The 17871-nt window shown below is 47.1% G+C and overlaps 1 protein-coding gene across 2 annotated transcripts in view; it reads left to right on the top strand.

The window, feature by feature from the left end:
- mtpap (mitochondrial poly(A) polymerase) overlaps positions 1-17871 on the top strand; it is a 65269-nt gene that overhangs the window by 33759 nt on the left and 13639 nt on the right. For both annotated transcript variants that reach the window (XM_072508382.1, XM_072508381.1), the window contains exons 5-6: positions 10221-10432; positions 11330-11556. In XM_072508382.1, the coding sequence (XP_072364483.1) occupies positions 10221-10432; positions 11330-11556 (439 nt within the window). The remainder of the gene's footprint in view (positions 1-10220; positions 10433-11329; positions 11557-17871) is intronic.

Raw genomic sequence — 17871 nt, 5'->3', positions numbered from 1 at the left:
CCCACATTCCACAGTTGAAACATAGCGCTTGTCCTGCCATTGTTCCTTATGTTGTTCAGTTAATATAATCTAATTACTCAATTAACTTGGAATAATTCCTATATATATATACCACATCTCTTTTCCCTCAGGCACCAAATTCCCATCAGAACCAATTTGCTACTCACTCGGTCTCCATCCCGTTCAAGTGAAGTCACCTCATGTGTCCCTTACTGACCAGTGGTTATGGTAGCTCCAGGGAGCCAAGTCCCCATGCTTTTGTCTATTTGAAAGTGCAATGACTGGATATAATTCCTTTTACCTAAAGGGGACAGAGCCCTGCATATGAAAATTATGTAGCTTCCAGCATTCGTGTTGAGCTATGTTGCAAGCCCGACAGGTGATCTTAAATTGGTTGTTAGTGTAATGCTTAGCGCACTTGGGATTTTTCAGCAAATGCTGCCCAGCGAATGCTGCCCAATCATCCCAGATATGTAAAGACCTCCCTCCTGCACCAGCCACACATTAATCCCCCTTATCCTCTTATTTCTGTACTCACTTGCACGTGGCACTCTTAGTGATCCGTAGGTTACTACTTTTGAGGTCCTGCTTACTAACTTTCTACCTAGCTCCCTAAATTCTGTCTGTAGGACTACATCCCCCTTCCTGCCAAAGTCATTGGTATCCATGAGGACCACGACTTCTGGCTGTTTACCCTCCCCCAGAAGAATGTCCTGCTGTCGCTCTGTGACGTCCTTGATCCTGGGACCAGGGAAGTAACATATCATCCTGGAGTTAAGTCTACAGCTGCATTAACCTATCACTATTGTTTTTACATTTATTTTCCCTCCGATCTTGCACAGTCGAGCCGCTCGTACTGCCAGGAACTTGGCTCTGACTGCACTCCTTCGAGAAATCAGTGCCCTCACCAGCATCCAAAATGGAAACCCGATTAGCGAGTGGGATCACAGGGAACTCCTGCATTACCTGCCTGGTGCTCTTGGACTGTCTGGCAGTCACCCATTCCCTGTTGCCTCCATGCTCCTAACCGGCACTGTGACCAGCTCTCTGAACATACTATCCACATAGCTCTCAGCCTCACGAAAGTGCCATGACTCCAGCCACTACTGAAGCTCCGAAACACAGAGCTCAAGTTTCTGCAGCTGGCAGCACTTGGTGCACATGTGGTTGCCGAGGTCACCAATAGTGTCCACAATGTTCCACAATACAGGGTGCACATTCCACTCCTCTGACCTGCCCTGCCATGTCTTAACTTTATTTCCCTTCCGTTAACTTGATTTGACTTTGGTTTATTTATCTCACTTTACTGGCCCTGATTTCTCTTTATTCCTAGTGTTTCTTACTCAAAAATATGTAGCTACTCCTTCTTTAAAACTAATATGCTTTTCTAATTTACAGCTACTTAAAGGCACTCCCTTTAACAGCAGTTTCTTACCAACCAATGAATTTGCTCATTAACCCATGCACCAAATTCCCACATGAAACTAATTCTCTAATCTCTCTGACTCCCTCTCACTCCAGCGTACTCACCCATCTCCTTGTGCATATCTGACTGGCTAAATTACAAATCTTGGGGAAATAATTGGAGACTAAAATGTGGAAAGGTAAACTCCAAATGTTGACTAAAACTAAAATGGGATTTCAATTTCGAACACAACTATACTGAACTCAGCATTACCTTTCTCATAGAAATGCTTGGTTAAAAATAAGAGACGAGACTTAAAAAATGACTATAGTAATGGAGAGCATATAACTGTGGAGGTAGTACTATGTGCGAGGTCATCTGTACTCTTGCATTTTAATTATTTAAGGTTTTAAAAAAAGCAAACTTCTAAATCCTGGCAACATACCTTCCTTTTTTTCAAAAATGTAATTTATTCCAAATATATTCAAAACTACAACGCAAATCAATAAGATACTCAATACTCCCACAATTCATGGTTGTACAATTTTTATTGTCGCGTGTACCGAGGTACAGTGAAAAGTATTTTCCTGCGAGCAGCTCAAACAGATCATTTAATACATGAAAAGATAATACATAATAGGGCGAAAGAAAATACACAATGTAAAATACATAGATACAGGCATCGGGTGAAGCATACAGGAGTGTAGTATTAATCAGTTCAGTCCATAAGAGGTCCTTCTGCTCTCCTCCTCCCTCTCCCCCACCACGACAAACAATTCCTCAAACATTCTCATAAACAGTCTCCACCGTGTCTCCAAACCTTCCGCTGATCCCCTCAACTCGAACTTGATCTTTTCAGCCGAAGAAAGTCATACAGGTCCCTAAACCAGGCTACCACCCTCGGCGGCGGCGCTGACCGTCAATCCATCAATATCCTTGGCTAAGCAATTAGAGAGGCAGAAGCCACGACATCGACCCTCTTCCCCTCCATCAGCTCCGGCATTTCCAACACCTCAAACTTCGCCACCATTGGGTCCGGCCTGACCTTCACCCCCACAATCTTCAATAGTGTTCCGAACACCACCTCCCAGTATCTCTCCTCACAGCGTCAGAACATGTGCGCATGATTCGTTGGTCCTCGCCCACACTTCTCACACTCGTCTGCCACGCCCTGGAAGAACCCACTCATCCTTGCCCAGGTCATATGCACCTTGTGCACCACCTTGAATTGAATTAAGCTCGTCCGAGGTGGTCGAATTTACTCTACGCATCGCCTCTCTCCACACTCCCCATCCTGTCTACCCTCCCAACACCAGCTCTCTGAACATACTATCCACATAGCTCTCAGCCTCACGAAAGTGCCATGACTCCAGCCACTACTCAAGCTCCGAAACCCAGAGCTCATGTTTCTGCAGCTGGCAGCACTTGGTGCACATGTGGTTGCCGAGGTCACCAATAGTGACCACCTCCCAGTTCTCAATCCTCACCACCTGCATTCCCCCTTGTTCACCCAGCCAGCCATATATACCTCCAATTCTGCCCTCGCCCTCCACATCCAGGAGCAGCAGCTGCTCCAACAAAATATACTCTGGCAGCCTGGGAAACGCTCTCCATTCCTTCTGCACGAAATTCCGCACTTGCAGGTACCTGAATTCACTTCACTTCGATAACTCAAACCTCTCCCGTAGCTCTCCCAGGCCTGCAGGTACTTCTCTTCCAGGTACAAATCCTTCGCCCTCACCAGCCCCACCTCCTTCCACTTCCTATACATGCCATCCATCTCCCCTGCCTTAAACCTGCGATTTCCACACAACAGTGTCAGCACCGATATCCCCTCCATCCTAAAGTGTCTCCTCAGCTGGTTCCACACCCTGATCATAGACTGTACCACCGGTCTCACAGTATACCTGCCCGGCACCAGCGGAAGTGACACCGTCACCATGGCCTTCAAGCCGAACCCCCTACAGGACTCCTCCATCTAACCCCTCCCCCTCCCACCACCATCTTGCCCTCTCCACATTAGCCGCCCAGTAGTAATGCAGCAGGTTCGGAAGCGCCAACCCCCTTTCTGCCTCTGTAACAGGGCCCTCTTTACCATTGGTACCTTCCACGTCCATACAAATTCAGAGATCACAGCATCCAATTTATACACCGTCCAGTAGTAATGCAGCAGGTTTGGGAGCGCCAGCTCTCCTTTCTGCTTCTGCCTCTGTAGCAGAGCCCTCTTTACCCTAGCTACCTTCCCTGCCCAAACAAACTCTGAGATCACAACCTCCAATTTTCGGAAAAGATCGGGGGGGCGTGGGGTTTGTGGAATACAGGAACCTTGGCAGCACGTTCATCTTACTCACCTCGACCCTCCCCGCCAATGCAGGTGCAGCGTATCCCACCTCCTAAAATCCCCCCTAACGTCCTCCATCAATGTTGCCAGATTCCACTAGTGCAACGTCGCCCACTCCCCCGTCACCTGGACCCCCAAATACCTGAACCTATCTCTGGCTACCCTGAATGGCAACGCCCCCAGGTTGGTCCCCCCGACCTGCATTCACTGGGAACACTTCACTCTTCCCGATGTTACATCCTGAAAAGAGTCCAAAGCTCTCCAATATGTCCATAATTCTCCCCTTCCTCTCCAGCGGGTCTCACACAAACAGCAACAGGTTGTCCGCATGCAGTGGCACCCAGTATTCCCCACTCTCCTTCACAAACCCCTGCCACTCCACTGATCCCCTAAGGGCCACCGCCAAGGGCTCTATCGCCAGTGCAAACAGCAGCGGCGACGGCGGACACCCCTGACTCGTTCCCCTCTGCAACCCAAAGCTCTGCGACTCATCTCATTTATCCGTACACGTCCCACCAGGGCCGCATATAACAGACGCACCCACACCACAAACTTTGTGCCAAACCCAAACCGTCCCAATATCTTGAACAGGTACCTCCACTCCACCCGATCGAAAGCCTTCTCTGCATAGAGACCTCTACCTCCGGTACCTGCCCCGCCATGTTTAACAGCCTCCTGATGTTACTGGAGAGCTGCCTGTCCTTACAAAACCCATTTGGTCCTTGGCGACCACCCCTGGGACACATCCCTCCATCTCCCCACCACTGATTTGGCCAACACTTTCACAGCCGTGTTTAACAGTGAAATGTGCTTAGATGAACCATACTCCTGCAGGTCCTTCCTCTCCTTTGCAATTGTATCCTTTGTCAATGTCGGTGGCAGCTCCCTTTTTCAGTGCCTCACTAAACATTCCCAGCAAATGCGGTGCCAACTCTGTCGTGGACTCTGCCGGGTAGCCATCTGGCCCCGGAGCCTTCCCTGACTTCATCCCCCTTATCCGATCCATCACGTCCCTCAGCCTTAGTGGTTAGCACTGTTGCCTCACAACGCCAGGGTTGAAAATGAAATGAAAATGTTCGAGGTTCGATTCCTGACTTGGGTCACTGTCTATGCGGAGTCTGCACGTTCTCCCTGTGTCTGCGTGGGTTTCCTCCGGGTGCTCCGGTTTCCTCCCACAAGTCCCGAAAGACGTGAATTGGACGTTCTGAATTCTCCCTCCGTGTACCCGAACAGGTGGTGGAATGTGGCGACTCGGGGCTTTTCAAAGTAACTTCATTGCAGTGTTAATGTAAGCCTACTTGTTACAATAAAGATTATTAAAAATATTAACAGCTCTTCCAGCGCCTGCCTCCTCTCTTCATCCAGCTTTGGGAACTCCAGCCCGTCCAAATGCCACCCCATATCGCTTCCTCACCACCTGGCTCTGCACTGTACAGCTTCTCATAATACTCCCTAAATGCCTCGTTGATCCGCCCTGGCTCCGACACTAGCTCCCCCTTCCCTGTACGCACCCACAAAATCTCCCTAGCGGCCTGCCTTCGTAGCTGGTGTGTCAGCATGCGGCTCGCCTTCTCTCCATATTCGTATTGCGCCCCCTCGCTCACTGTAACTGCCTCATTGCCTTCCCCGTCATCAACCTGTCAAACTGCCCCAGTAACCTTTTGCTCTCCGCCAAACTCTTCTTGGTGGGAACTCTCTATTTCCTGTCCACTTCAAATATCTCATCCAACAACCATCTGTACTCTTCCCTCTTCCTCCTGTCACTATGCGCCTTGAACGAGATAACCTCTCCTCGAACCACAGCCTTCAACGTCTCACAAAATGTGGCCGCCGACCCCTCCCCATTCTGATTCAACTGCGCATAGTCTCTGATCAACAACTGCACCTTGACACACAACCCCTTCTCCACCAAAAGCCCCGGATCCAGCTTCAATCCCGGCCTCTGCTCCTGCCTCGAGCTAAGCCTGACCTCCTGCCAGTGAGTCGCATGATCTGAGATCACGATTCCTGCATATTCCACCCCCACCAACACCGCTTGACTCGCCACAAAGAAATCAATTCTGGAGTATACCATGTACACGTGCGAAGGAGGAGTACTCCCCCGCCCGACTCCTAAACCTACACAGGTCCACCATTCCCTCACGTTACATAAAAACTCCCAGCTCCTTTGCCATTCACAAACAACCTTCCCATTGACTTGAGTTTCGATCTAGCCACCCTTTTTCCAACCCAGTTGAAATCACCTTCTCTCACCCAGCTGGGCTTGGCAGATTTGGACATCTTATTGAGGATGTATTCAAGAAGCTGTGAAGAAACCAGCTTCCTCATTCCACCTTGTCGGACACTGGCACTGCTCTGGATGAGCAGGGGCTCAGATAGGTGCTGTTGCTGCGACTCTGCGGTTCCTCATGGCTTCTTTGACCTGCTCTGCCATCTTGAACAATGTGCTCCTTTGGGGACTGGTGCCTGCGGACGGACAGACGGTTTGCGGGGGGGGGGGGGGGGGGGGGGGTTTAAGAGGGACAGCACGGCCAAAGGCTGAGCGAGAACGTGCTGTGAAAACACAAAAGAGAAGCCACTTATCCTTCAGCCATACTGCGTCTCTCTCAAATTTGCAGCCTGTGATTGGAAGAACCGAGCTGGGGGTTGGTGAAGCCTCATTTACGGGGCACTAGGACATTTTTAATCTCTATCCCATCGTAACTAACATGCTTCAGCATTGTCTCAGAAGAGACCCGCTCTTCCCGGTACACCCACCAGTAGGTGGGGCAGTACTAACGGGACTGCCGTTTAAACAAGCCCGACTCAAATTCCGTTACCTGGGGATCCAAATAGCCCACTACTGGAAAGGGATCCACAAATGGAACCTTACCAGTCTGACGGAGGAAGTAAAAAAGGACCTGCAAAGATGGAGAGTCCAGACGATCAAAATGAACGTGCTGCCCAGGTACCTCTTCCTATTCAGATCAATCCCGATCAACATCCCCACGGCCTTTTTCAAAGCATTAGACAAAATAATCATGGCGTTCCTAGGGGGGGGGGGAAGAATTCTAGGATCACAAAGAAGGTCTTACAACAAACAAAATCAAGGGGAGGGCTAGCCCTTCCAAACCTATAATTCTACCACTGGGCGGCGATGGCCGAGCGAATAAGGGGATGGATCAAGGAGCCATAAGCAGAGTGGGTGCGCACGGAAGAGGCCTCCTGTAAGGGGACCTCCCTCTGGGCCCTCGCCACGGCGGCACTCCCATTCCCACCCAAAAAACAATCCAGCAGCCCAGTGGTGATAGCCACCCTCCAGTCCTGGAACCAGCTACAGCAGCAATTTGGCCTGACCAAAATGTCAGACAAAGCTCCCATCTGTACAACCATAGGTTCACCCCAGCACTGACTGATGCCACCTTCAAAAGGTGGAGACAGGACGAGGGGACACTGACAGTCAGGGACCTATACACCGACGGCAGGGTCGCGACACTGGACGAACTGATGGAGAAATTCCAGCTGGCCAGGGGGGAACGAGCTAAGGTACCTGCAGCTCAGAAACTTCCTACGAAAGGTGACAAGGACTTCCCCACAACTGCCACGGCAGACATTACTGGAAGAGTTACTGGATGCAAGCATATTAGAGAGAGGAAACTGTAGCGACATGTACGACCGACTGGTAGAAGGGGCCGACACCGTACTGGACGCAACAAGAATGAAATGGGAGGAGGACCTGGGGATCAAGATTGGGTGGGGACTCTGGAGCGAAGCACTGCATAGGGTCAACTCCACCTCCACCTGCGCCAGGCTCAGCCTGACGCAACTAAAAGTGGTACATAGAGCCCACTTAACAAGAACCCGTATGAGTAGGTTCTTCCCGGAGGTGGAGGATAGGCGTGAGCGGTGCCAAGGAGGCTTGGCCAACCACGCCCACATGTTCTGGTCTTGCCCCAGACTTGTGGAGTACTGGACTGCCTTCTTTGAGGCAATGTCCTAAGTGGTGGGGGTGGTGGCGAACCTTGGAGGGGGGGGAGTGAGAGGAGGGAAGGAAAGGCGAACCGCAGAGGGGAGGGGGAGGAGGGAAGAGTCAGGGAACAATAGAGGAGAGTCAGGGAGGTTTGGTGGGGGGGGGGGGGGGGGGGGGCAGGGAAACGTTAACCAACTTGACATCCACAGGAACAGAGAAAAAGGAGAACACGGGGAAGACGGGAGGGCCGGCTGAAGCGGCAGCGTGCACGCGAAGACAATGGCGGCGAAATCCGGCTGGGAGAAGCGAGGGGCAACACCCGCACCAGACCCACTCGAGGATTGCCCTCCGGAAGTGCCTCGCCGGCACAAACGGTTGCCGACTTGTATATATATATATATATATATATATATCACATCCTGTGTACATAACGGCAAAATATACTCTGTTCTAAAATCCAATAAAAAACACTTATTTAAAAAAAAGGAGACCAGCTCTGAACACCTGGATCCGTCTGCACCATTTGGTTATTTCGTTTGTTGAGGAATTGATGAAGTACCATGGAAAATTTCTTGAGTGCTTTCAACTTTGCTAATGTTGCAAGTTTTATTATCTTGCATTGTGATTTTAGTCAAAAGTAGACTGATTATGTCAGACCCAATAAGCAGCTCAAGAAGACTTTGTCCTATTCATCTTAATGGTCAGCTTAATGCGGCAGATGGCAGTCCATCAACTTTGGCTTGCGACTGGCAGTAGTGTTGTTTAAAAAAAAAAAATCTTCATTCACTTACCTTCCCTTCTCTCATCACCCGCGCCCCCCCCCCCCCCCCCCCCCCCACCCCTCCGCCCATGGTTCACCTTTCCTTCCCTCCTCTCACCACCCTCGCCTTTCCTTCCTCTTAGACTGAGTTGTCCTTCTCCCGGTTTAAGAGGTTCCCCACCTTTCAGTCCCCATCCCCCCCCCCCCCATCTCCCAGTTTAAGATGCTCCCCACCTTTCAGGTTCTGTCTATTGTTGAAACAAGATCTCCAAAAGGGACTTAAATGACATTAAATACAGAAATTGCTGGAACTAGACAGCTGATGCATTAGATTTGAAAGAGTTACATTTATTTAAATCAAATGTTTGCAATGTTTTCCTCTTGATATTTTGGTTGTAATTACACTTTTTATGGTGCAATTCTTCAGTCTGATATTTTAGGAGGTCATGAATCCGTTGTTATTTTTCGCTGCCCTTATTCAATTCTTTTTCCTCCATTGTAAAATCAGCATATTAAAAATTGCAGCTCTCTCAATGCATTGCTTACAATAAATGAAACAAGCTGTTTTATAAATGGACGATTGCAATGTATTACTCTGTTTGGAAGTTTGTCACTTTTTGCAGTCACCTTGGGTCAATTGGAAATTATTGTTTACAGATTGGGAACTGCTTGTAAATATAAGGCTTCAAGTCAGTTTTCCTGTTTCCCTTTATTTTTTAAACACTATTTCCCACCTGGTCTTGGGGGTAATATATTAGCATAGATAGAAAATGGCTCTTACTGCGCAAGAAAGAATCGCGCTTTGAAAAATAACCCAGTTATCCATTTTGTCGCAATTAAAGTGTATTACTTCAGATGGAGTTTCAACTGTCATCCTTATTGCAGCTAACATCTCCACCCATTTTCGGCATTGGCTAGTCTTGTAAGCACCTGTGTACATTCAAGCACTTCTTTCAGTTTAAAATTATTGTCAAACACTTTCCAACCTTTTGCAAAACTGGAATTATTTTGACCCATATTTTAAATGAGTGTTCAAGTTGTGAAGTACTAAGGGACATAGGTTTAAAGTGCAAGGGGAAAAGTTTAGAACTGATGTGCGAGGCAAGTTTTTTTACACAGAGGGTGGTAAATATTTGGAACGTGCTGCTTGGGGAGGTGGTGGGAGCAGGTACGATAGCGGCATTTAAGGGGCATCTAGACAGATATATGAATAGGTGGAATGGAAGGATATGGACTCCATAAGTGCATATGGTTTTAGTTTAGGCAGGTACCATGGTCGGCACAGGCTTGGAGGGCAGAAGGGCCTGTTCCTGTGCTGTATTGTCTTTGTTCTTTGTTCTTTATCAGCCAGTGAATAGTGGAGAGTTGCAAGGATCAGTGCTGGGGCTTCCGCTATCTGCTATCTATATATATTTTTAAAATTTTTTTAGAGTACCCAATTCATTTTTTCCAATTAAGGGGCAATTTTAGCGTGGCCAATCCACCTAGCTTGCACATCTTTGGATTGTGGGGGCGAAACCCACGCAAACACAGGGAGAATGTGCAAACTCCATACGGACAGTGACCCAGAGCCGGGATCGAACCTGGGACCTCGGTGCCATGAGGCCGCAGTGCTAACCCACTGCGCTACTATCTATATTAATGAGTCGGACCAAGAGACAAAGTTAAATTTCTTACATTCTTATGCGTGATCAAGAACTGGACACTAGATATTCCTTCAATTTGGCAGTGGTGTTCTTTGCTTACTAGTTTTGTCTTTCTTTAGACAGGAGGTGCTTTTTCTATGGAATATCAAACAAAAAGAGTGTCATCAGAGCGGGTGGCAACACAAAGCACCCTTTCGGTGATAGGAGAATGCATTGATCAGTTTGCCCCAGGATGCACAGGAATACAGAAGATACTCAATGCTCGTTGCCCATTGGTGCGGTTTTCTCATCAACCTTCAGGATTGCAATGTGACCTCACTGCCAATAATAGGTGAGGAACACCAAAATCAATTTGTGTATTACAAATGGCTCTTACTGCGAAATAAAAATTGCTTTGAAAAATATCCCAGTTATCCATTTCGTCCCAATTAAAGTGTATTACTTCAGATGGAGTTTCAACTGTCATCCTTATTGCAGCTAACATTTCCACCCATTTTCGGCATTGGCTAGTCTTGTCAGCACCTGTGTACATTCAAGCACTTCTTTCAGTTTCAAATTATTGTCACACACTTTAACTCTGAATCCTCCAACCTTTTGCAAAACTGGAATTATTTTGACCCATACTAACTGAGATCTGAAGAACTACATTTGCTTCAAATTGTGGAAGGAATGTGCTACCAATTAGACTTCCTGCTGCTTCAATGAACGCACAACACCGTAGATACACCAGAAATTAAAGTTAAAATAATGATATGCATCAAAATTCTATTGACAAATTGATGCCATAGAATTTAAGCAATTCTGACCTATTGTTAAAGCGTGTTAAAATAATTTTCCAAGTGACTTGTCTGAGAGAGTTTATTTTACTGTAACAGGCCACCAATCATGAAATATACTGTGAACAAAGTGGGGCTTTAAAATATAAATTGTGACTTAAAACAGTTCAAATTAATAAATCATCTCAATTTTGATAGGACAATTACATTTGTTAAAATCTTTAAATTCACATTAGGTGGTATGCTTCACGATCATCTGTTCATGTTACAGTGCCTTCTGCTTAATCTATGACATTCACGTTACATGCAAATGAAGAAATATTTTTTAACTGAAGAAATTGGTAGCGTTTTATTAGACAATTTAAAAAGTGCAGTTGATAATTGAGATTGAGAATTTACAAGTTAATCTTTGAATCAGGTTTTAAACTCTGCTCATTTTGCTTTGGTTATAGAATTGCTATGCGGAGCACAGAGCTCCTTTATATTTATTCTAATATTGACCCTCGAGTACGGGCCCTGGTGTTTGGTGTTCGGTGCTGGGCCCGTGCTCAAGGGATCACCAGCAACATTCCTGGATCCTGGATCACTAACTTCTCATTGACCATGATGGTCCTTTTCCTACTGCAGAAGAGAAATCCGCCAATCATACCAACATTGGACCAGCTTCGAGACTTAGCAGGTAATGCAGGACAAGAGATTTCAGTATCCTTTCCATGTCACTATTTTGGAACATTGTGCCACAATATTCCTAAGCATCCATGTGTCACTTCTGCAAGAGCTATCCATTACATCACTTAACCTCAAGAGTACCTTCTTCAAACATTAAAATACTTCTGAGAAAGCTATTGTGGTTTCTGTTTCCACCACTGTTTTCTGTAAAGGCAATCCACGTGATAATAAATAGCTGCACATAGACTGACTAACCTCTTCCTTTATACCTCTAACTACTGAAAATAGTTTTTCCTTATTTTAATAAATCTTCTTATTCACTTTAATAAATCTCATCAGTTTGAACAACTCAACAAGCTTAAATGAAAAGAGTTTGAGCTGCTTTATTTTTGTCTCATTGCCTTTGCCTCTTTTTAAAAAGTATTAATTTTGAGGTATGCATGCATTGCCCATGCCCTAGTTGCCCTTGGAAAGCTGGTGTTTGACCCACTGTTTAAGTCTATGCTGTCCATGCAATAACAGTGCTGTTGGGTAAGATATTTTGGGATTTTGAATAAGTGTTGGATCAAGGAATAGCAATGAATGTCCAAGTTGGGGTGAGTGTTGCCTGGTGTTGGATTTGGAAATAATGGGTGTTCTGTGCACTTACACTGTCCCTATCCTTCTGCATGTGGGGGCCAAAGGTTTGGGAATTGCTGACCAAGAAGCCTTGGTGAGTTCCTGAAGTGCATCTTGTACATGTTACACATGCCATTATTTGTCAGTGGTGGGAGGAGTGAGTTAGCTTAATTCGGTAGTAGGGAAGATGCTGGAATCTATCATCAAGGAAGAATTTGCGAGGCATCTGCATGGAAATTGTCCTATTAGGCAGACGCAGCATGGGTTCATAAAGGGCAGGTCGTGCCTAACTAATTTTGTGGAATTTTTTGAGAGCATTACCAGTGCGGCAGATAACGGGGAGCCAATGGATGTGGTATATCTGGATTTCCAGAAAGCTTTTGACAAGATGCCACACAAAAGGTTGCTGCATAAGATAAAGATGCATGGCATTAAGGGTAAAGTAGTAGCATGGATAGAGGATTGGTTAATTAATAGAAAGCAAAGAGTGGGGATTAATGGGTGTTTCTCTGGCTGGCAATCAGTAGCTAGTGGTGTCCCTCGGGGATCAGTGTTGGGCCCACAATTGTTCACAATTTACATAGATGATTTGGAGTTGGGGACCAAGTGCAATGTGTCCAAGCTTGCAGACGACACTAAGATGCGTGGTAAAGCAAAAAGTGCAGAGGATACCGGAAGTCTGCAGAGGGATTTGGACAGGTTAAGTGAATGGGCTAGGGTCTGGCAGATGAAATACAATGTTGACAAATGTGAGGTTATCCATTTTGGTAGGAATAACAGCAAAAGGGATTATTATTTAAATGATAAAATATTAAAAAATGCTGCTGTGCAGAGAGACCTGGGTGTGCTAGTGCATGAGTCGCAAAAAGTTGGTTTACAGGTGCAACAGGTGATTAAGAAGGCAAATGGAGTTTTGTCCTTCATTGCTAGAGGGATGGAGTTTAAGATTAGGGAGGCTATGCTGCAATGTGTAAGGTGTTAATGAGGCCACACCTGGAGTATTGTGTTCAGTTTTGGTCTCCTTACCTGAGAAAGGACATACTGGCGCTGGAGGGTGTGCAGAGGAGATTCACTAGGTTAATCCCAGAGCTGAAGGGGTTGGATTACGAGGAGAGGTTGAGTAGACTGGGACTGTACTCGTTGGAATTTAGAAGGATGCGGGGGAGATCTTATAGAAGCATATAAAATTATGAAGGGAATAGATAGGATAGATGTGGGCAGGTTGTTTCCACTGGCGAGTGAAAGCAGAATTAGGGGGCATAGCCTCAAAATAAGGGGAAGTAGATTCAGGACTGAGCATAGGAGGAACTTCTTCACCCAAAGGGTTGTGAATCTATGGAATTCCTTGCCCAGTGAAGCAGTTGAGGCTCCTTCATTAAATGTTTTTAAGATAAAGATAGTTTTTTGAAGAATAAAGGGATTAAGGGTTATGGTGTTCGGGCTGGAAAGCGGAGCTGAGTCCACAAAAGATCAGCCATGATCTCATTGAATGGTGCAGCAGGCTCGAGGGGCCAGATGGCCTACTCCTGCTCCTAGTTCTTATGTTCATAGAATTATAGCACCCCTACATTGCAGAAGGAGGCCATTCGGCCCATCGAGTCTGCACCGACCCTTGGAAAGAGCACCCTACCTAGGCCCACGCTTCCACCCTATCCCTGTAAACCAGTAACCCCACCCTACCTTTTGGACACTACGGAGTAATTTAGCATGGCCAGTCCACATAACCTGCACATCTTAGGACTGTGGGAGGAAACCGGAGCACCCGGAGGAAACTCACGCAAACACGGGGAGAACGTGCAAACTCCACACAGTCACCCGAAGCCGGAATTGAACCCGGGCCCCTGAGCTGTGAATCAGCAGTACTAACCACTGCGCCGCTGTGCTGCCACTTGTGGGTGAGGTGCCAATCAAATGGGCTGTTTGTGCAGGATGGTGTCAAACTTCTTGAGTGTTGTTGGAACTGCACTGATTTAAAAAAAAATATAAACTTAGAGTACCCAATTCTTTTTTTTCCAATTAAGGGGCAATTTAGCATGGCCAATCCACCTACGCTGCATATCTTTGGGTTGTGGGGGTGAGACTCATGCAGACACTGAGAGAATGTGCAAACTCCACAGACAGTGACCTGGGGCCAGGATTGAGCCCGGGTCCTCAGTACCATGAGGCAGCAGTGCTAACCACTGAGCCGCCGTTCCACCCCTTGGAGCTGCAGTGATCCAGGCAACTGGAGAGTATTCCATTGCATTCCTGACTAGGGCCTTGTAGATGGTGAGCACAGTAACAAGTCTTACAACACCAGATTAAATTCCAACAGGTTTGTTTCAAATCACTAGCTTTCAGAGCACTGCTCCTTCCTTAGGTGTAGATGGTGGACAGGCTTTCAAGAGTCACAAGGTGAACTAGAGCACTGCTCCAGTAGCCAAAATATTCGTATGGTTAGACTGGTTCAGTTTCTGGTCAATGGTAAACCCCCCCCCCCCCCTCCCTCCCCCGTTCAGTTTCTGGTCAATGGTAACCCCCCCCCCCCCCCCCCCCCCCCCAGGATGTTGTTCGTAGGGATTCAGCCATTGAATGTCATGAGGCGGTGATTAGTTTCTCTCTTGTTGGAGATGGTCATTGCCTAATATTGTCCAGATTATGCTGCATTTGGCAAAAGCAGAATACTGCGGATGCTGGAAATCTGAAATAAAAACAGAAAATTCTGCAAAACAGGTTTGTGGAGAGAGAAACAGAGTTAACGTTTCGCGTCCATATCACCTGACTAAGCTCTGATGAAGGGACATGCAAACTCGAAACGTTAACCCTGTTTCTTCCTCCACAGATGCTGCCAGACCGGCTGTGTTTTGCCAGTATTTTATTTTATTGCTGCATTTGGATGTGGACTGCTTTAGTATCTGTCGTGAATGGTGCTGAAAATGTGCAATCATCAATAAACATCCCCACTTTTGACATTAAGACGGATGGAAAATCACTGCTGAAGCACCTGAAGATGGTTAGGCCTAGAAAACTACACTGAAGAACTCCTGCTGTGATGTACTGGAGCTGAGATGATTGACTTCCAACCACCACAGCCATGTTCATTTGCCAGGTATGACTCCAACCAGTGGAGAGTCTCACCCCCCCCCCCCCCCCCCCGATTCCCATTGACTCCAGTTTTGTACAGGCTCCTTGATGCCACACTTGGTTAAACACTGCCTCGGTGTGAAGTGCAGTCACTTTCAGCTCTGTTGGTCATGTTTGAACTAAGTCTGTAATGAGGTCAGGAGCTGAGTGATCCAGTTGGAACTCAGATTGGTCGTCAGTAAGCAGACTATTGTTAAGCAGGTGCTGCTTGATAGCACTGTTGATGACCCCCTTCCATCACTTTATTGATGAATGAGAGTACACTGATGGACTGGTAATTGGCCTGAATGGATTTGTCCTATTCTTTGTGTACATGAGATACCGAGCCGATTTTCCACATTGCAGGTAGATGCCAGTGTTGTGGCTGTGCTGGAACAGCCTGGCTAGAGGCACGGCAAGTTATGGAGCGCAAGTCTTCAGTACTGTTGCTGGAATATTTTCAGGGCTAATAGCCGTGGCAGTATTAGTGCCTTCAACTGTTTCGTGATATCCCATGGAGTAAATCAAATTGCCTGAAGACTGCGTCTGTGATATTGGGGACGTCCAGAGGAGGCGGAGATGGATCATCCATTACCATTTCTGGCTGAAGATTGTTGTAAATGCTTCAGCCTTATCTTTTGTACTGATGTGCTGGGCTCCTCCATCATTGAGGATGGGCATTTCTTAGCCTCCTCCTCAAGTGAATTTAATTGTCCACCACCGTTCACCGCTGGTTGTGGCAGGACTGTAAAGCTTGGATCTGATCTGTTAGTTGTGGGATTGCTTAACTCTATATCTACTGCCTGCTTTTTATGCTGTTTGGCATGTGTTATAACATCACCAGGTTGACAACCTCATTTTTAGGTATACCTAGTGCTGGTCCTGGCATGCCTTCCTGTGTTCTTAATTGAAACAGGGTCGATTCTTTGGCTTGATGGTAGTGGTAGAGTTGGTGTATGCCGATCCATGAGGTTACAGATTGGCGTTGTATACAATTGGACTGCTGCTAATGGACCACAGCGCCTCATGACTGCTCAGTCTTGAGTTGCCAGATCTGTTTGAAATCTATTCCATTTAGCACAGGGATCATGCTACACAACCGCGACACAGGGTGGCCTCAGTGGGAAGACAACACTTCATCGCCACAAGGACCTCTGCCAGTGCTGTCATGGACATAGGTATTTGCAACAGGCAGATTGATGAGGACGTGGTCAAGTATGTTTATGCCTCCTGTTGGTTCCCTCACCACCTGCTGCAGATGTAGTCTAGCAGCTGTGTGCTTCAAGACTGTCGCTCGGGCTGTGGTGGTGCTACCGAGCCACTCTTGATGATGGATATTCAAGTTCCCCACCCAGAGTCAACTCTGCTCCCTTCCCATGCTCAAACATGGAAAAGCACTGAATCATCAGCTGAGGTGGTTGGAGTTGTTACGTGGTAATTAGGAGGTTACTGTGCCCATGTTTGACCTGATGCCATGAGACTTCATGGGGTCCAGAGGGGCAATTTTGCATGGCGAATTCACCTACCCTGCACATAGAATCTACAGTGCAGAAGGAGGCCATTTGGCCCAACTTGTCTGCATCGGCCCATGGAAAGAGCACCCTACTTAAGCCCACAACTCCACCCTAATCCAGTAATCCCACCTAACCTTTTTGGACATGAAGGGCAATTTAGTGTGGCCAATCCACCTAACCTGCACATCTTTGGATTGTGGGAGGAAACCGGAGCACCTGGAGGAAACCCACGCAGACCCAGGGAAAACGTGCAGACTCCGCACAGATAGTGACCAAGCTGGGAATCAAACCCAGATCCCTGGCGCTATGAAGAAACAGTGCTAACCACTGTGCTACCATGCCGTCCTTTGGGTTGTGGATGTGAGACCCACGCAAATACGGGGCGAATGTGCAAACTCCACACGGACAGTAAGATAGGGTCCAGAGTTGATGTTGAGGACTTTCCGGGGAACTCCTCTTGACTGTATAACACTGTACCTCCATCACTTCTTGACATACCCAGGAATGGTGATGGTGGTGTCTGGGACCTTATCTGTAAGATATGATTTTGTGAGTATGACTGTCAAGTTGTTGCTTGACTAGTCTGTGGGACAACTCGCCTAATTTCGGCTCAAACCCCCAGATTTTTGTAAGGAGGAGTGTGAGTTTACATTTTCTCCACATGTCTGCATGGGTTTCTTCCGGATGCTCCGGTGCCCTCCCAGAGTCCAAAGATGTGCAGATTAGGTGAATTGGCCATGATAATTTGCCCTTAGTGTCCAAAGATGTGTCGGTTAATTGGGTTTACAAAAATAGGGCCGGGGGAATGGGCCTGGGTAGAGTTCTCTTTTAGAGGGTCGGTGCAGTCTTGATGGGCCAAATGGCCTCCTACGCTGTGGGGATCCGATGGAGGACTTTGCAGGGTCAACAGGACTGAGTTTGCCATTGTCAGGTGGTCCATCCGGTTTCATTCCTTACAGATTTTGTAGTGAATGTGATACAACTGATTGGTTTGTTAGGCCACTTCAGAGAGCAATGAAGTGTCAACCGCTTGCTGTGGATCTGAAATCATACGTAGGCCAGCCCTGGTAAGGATGGCAGATTTCTTTCCT

The sequence above is a fragment of the Scyliorhinus torazame genome, chromosome 6 (genome assembly GCF_047496885.1).
Source record: "Scyliorhinus torazame isolate Kashiwa2021f chromosome 6, sScyTor2.1, whole genome shotgun sequence".
Lineage (NCBI taxonomy): Eukaryota > Metazoa > Chordata > Chondrichthyes > Carcharhiniformes > Scyliorhinidae > Scyliorhinus > Scyliorhinus torazame.
This window is presented reverse-complemented; position numbering and strand designations above follow the sequence as displayed.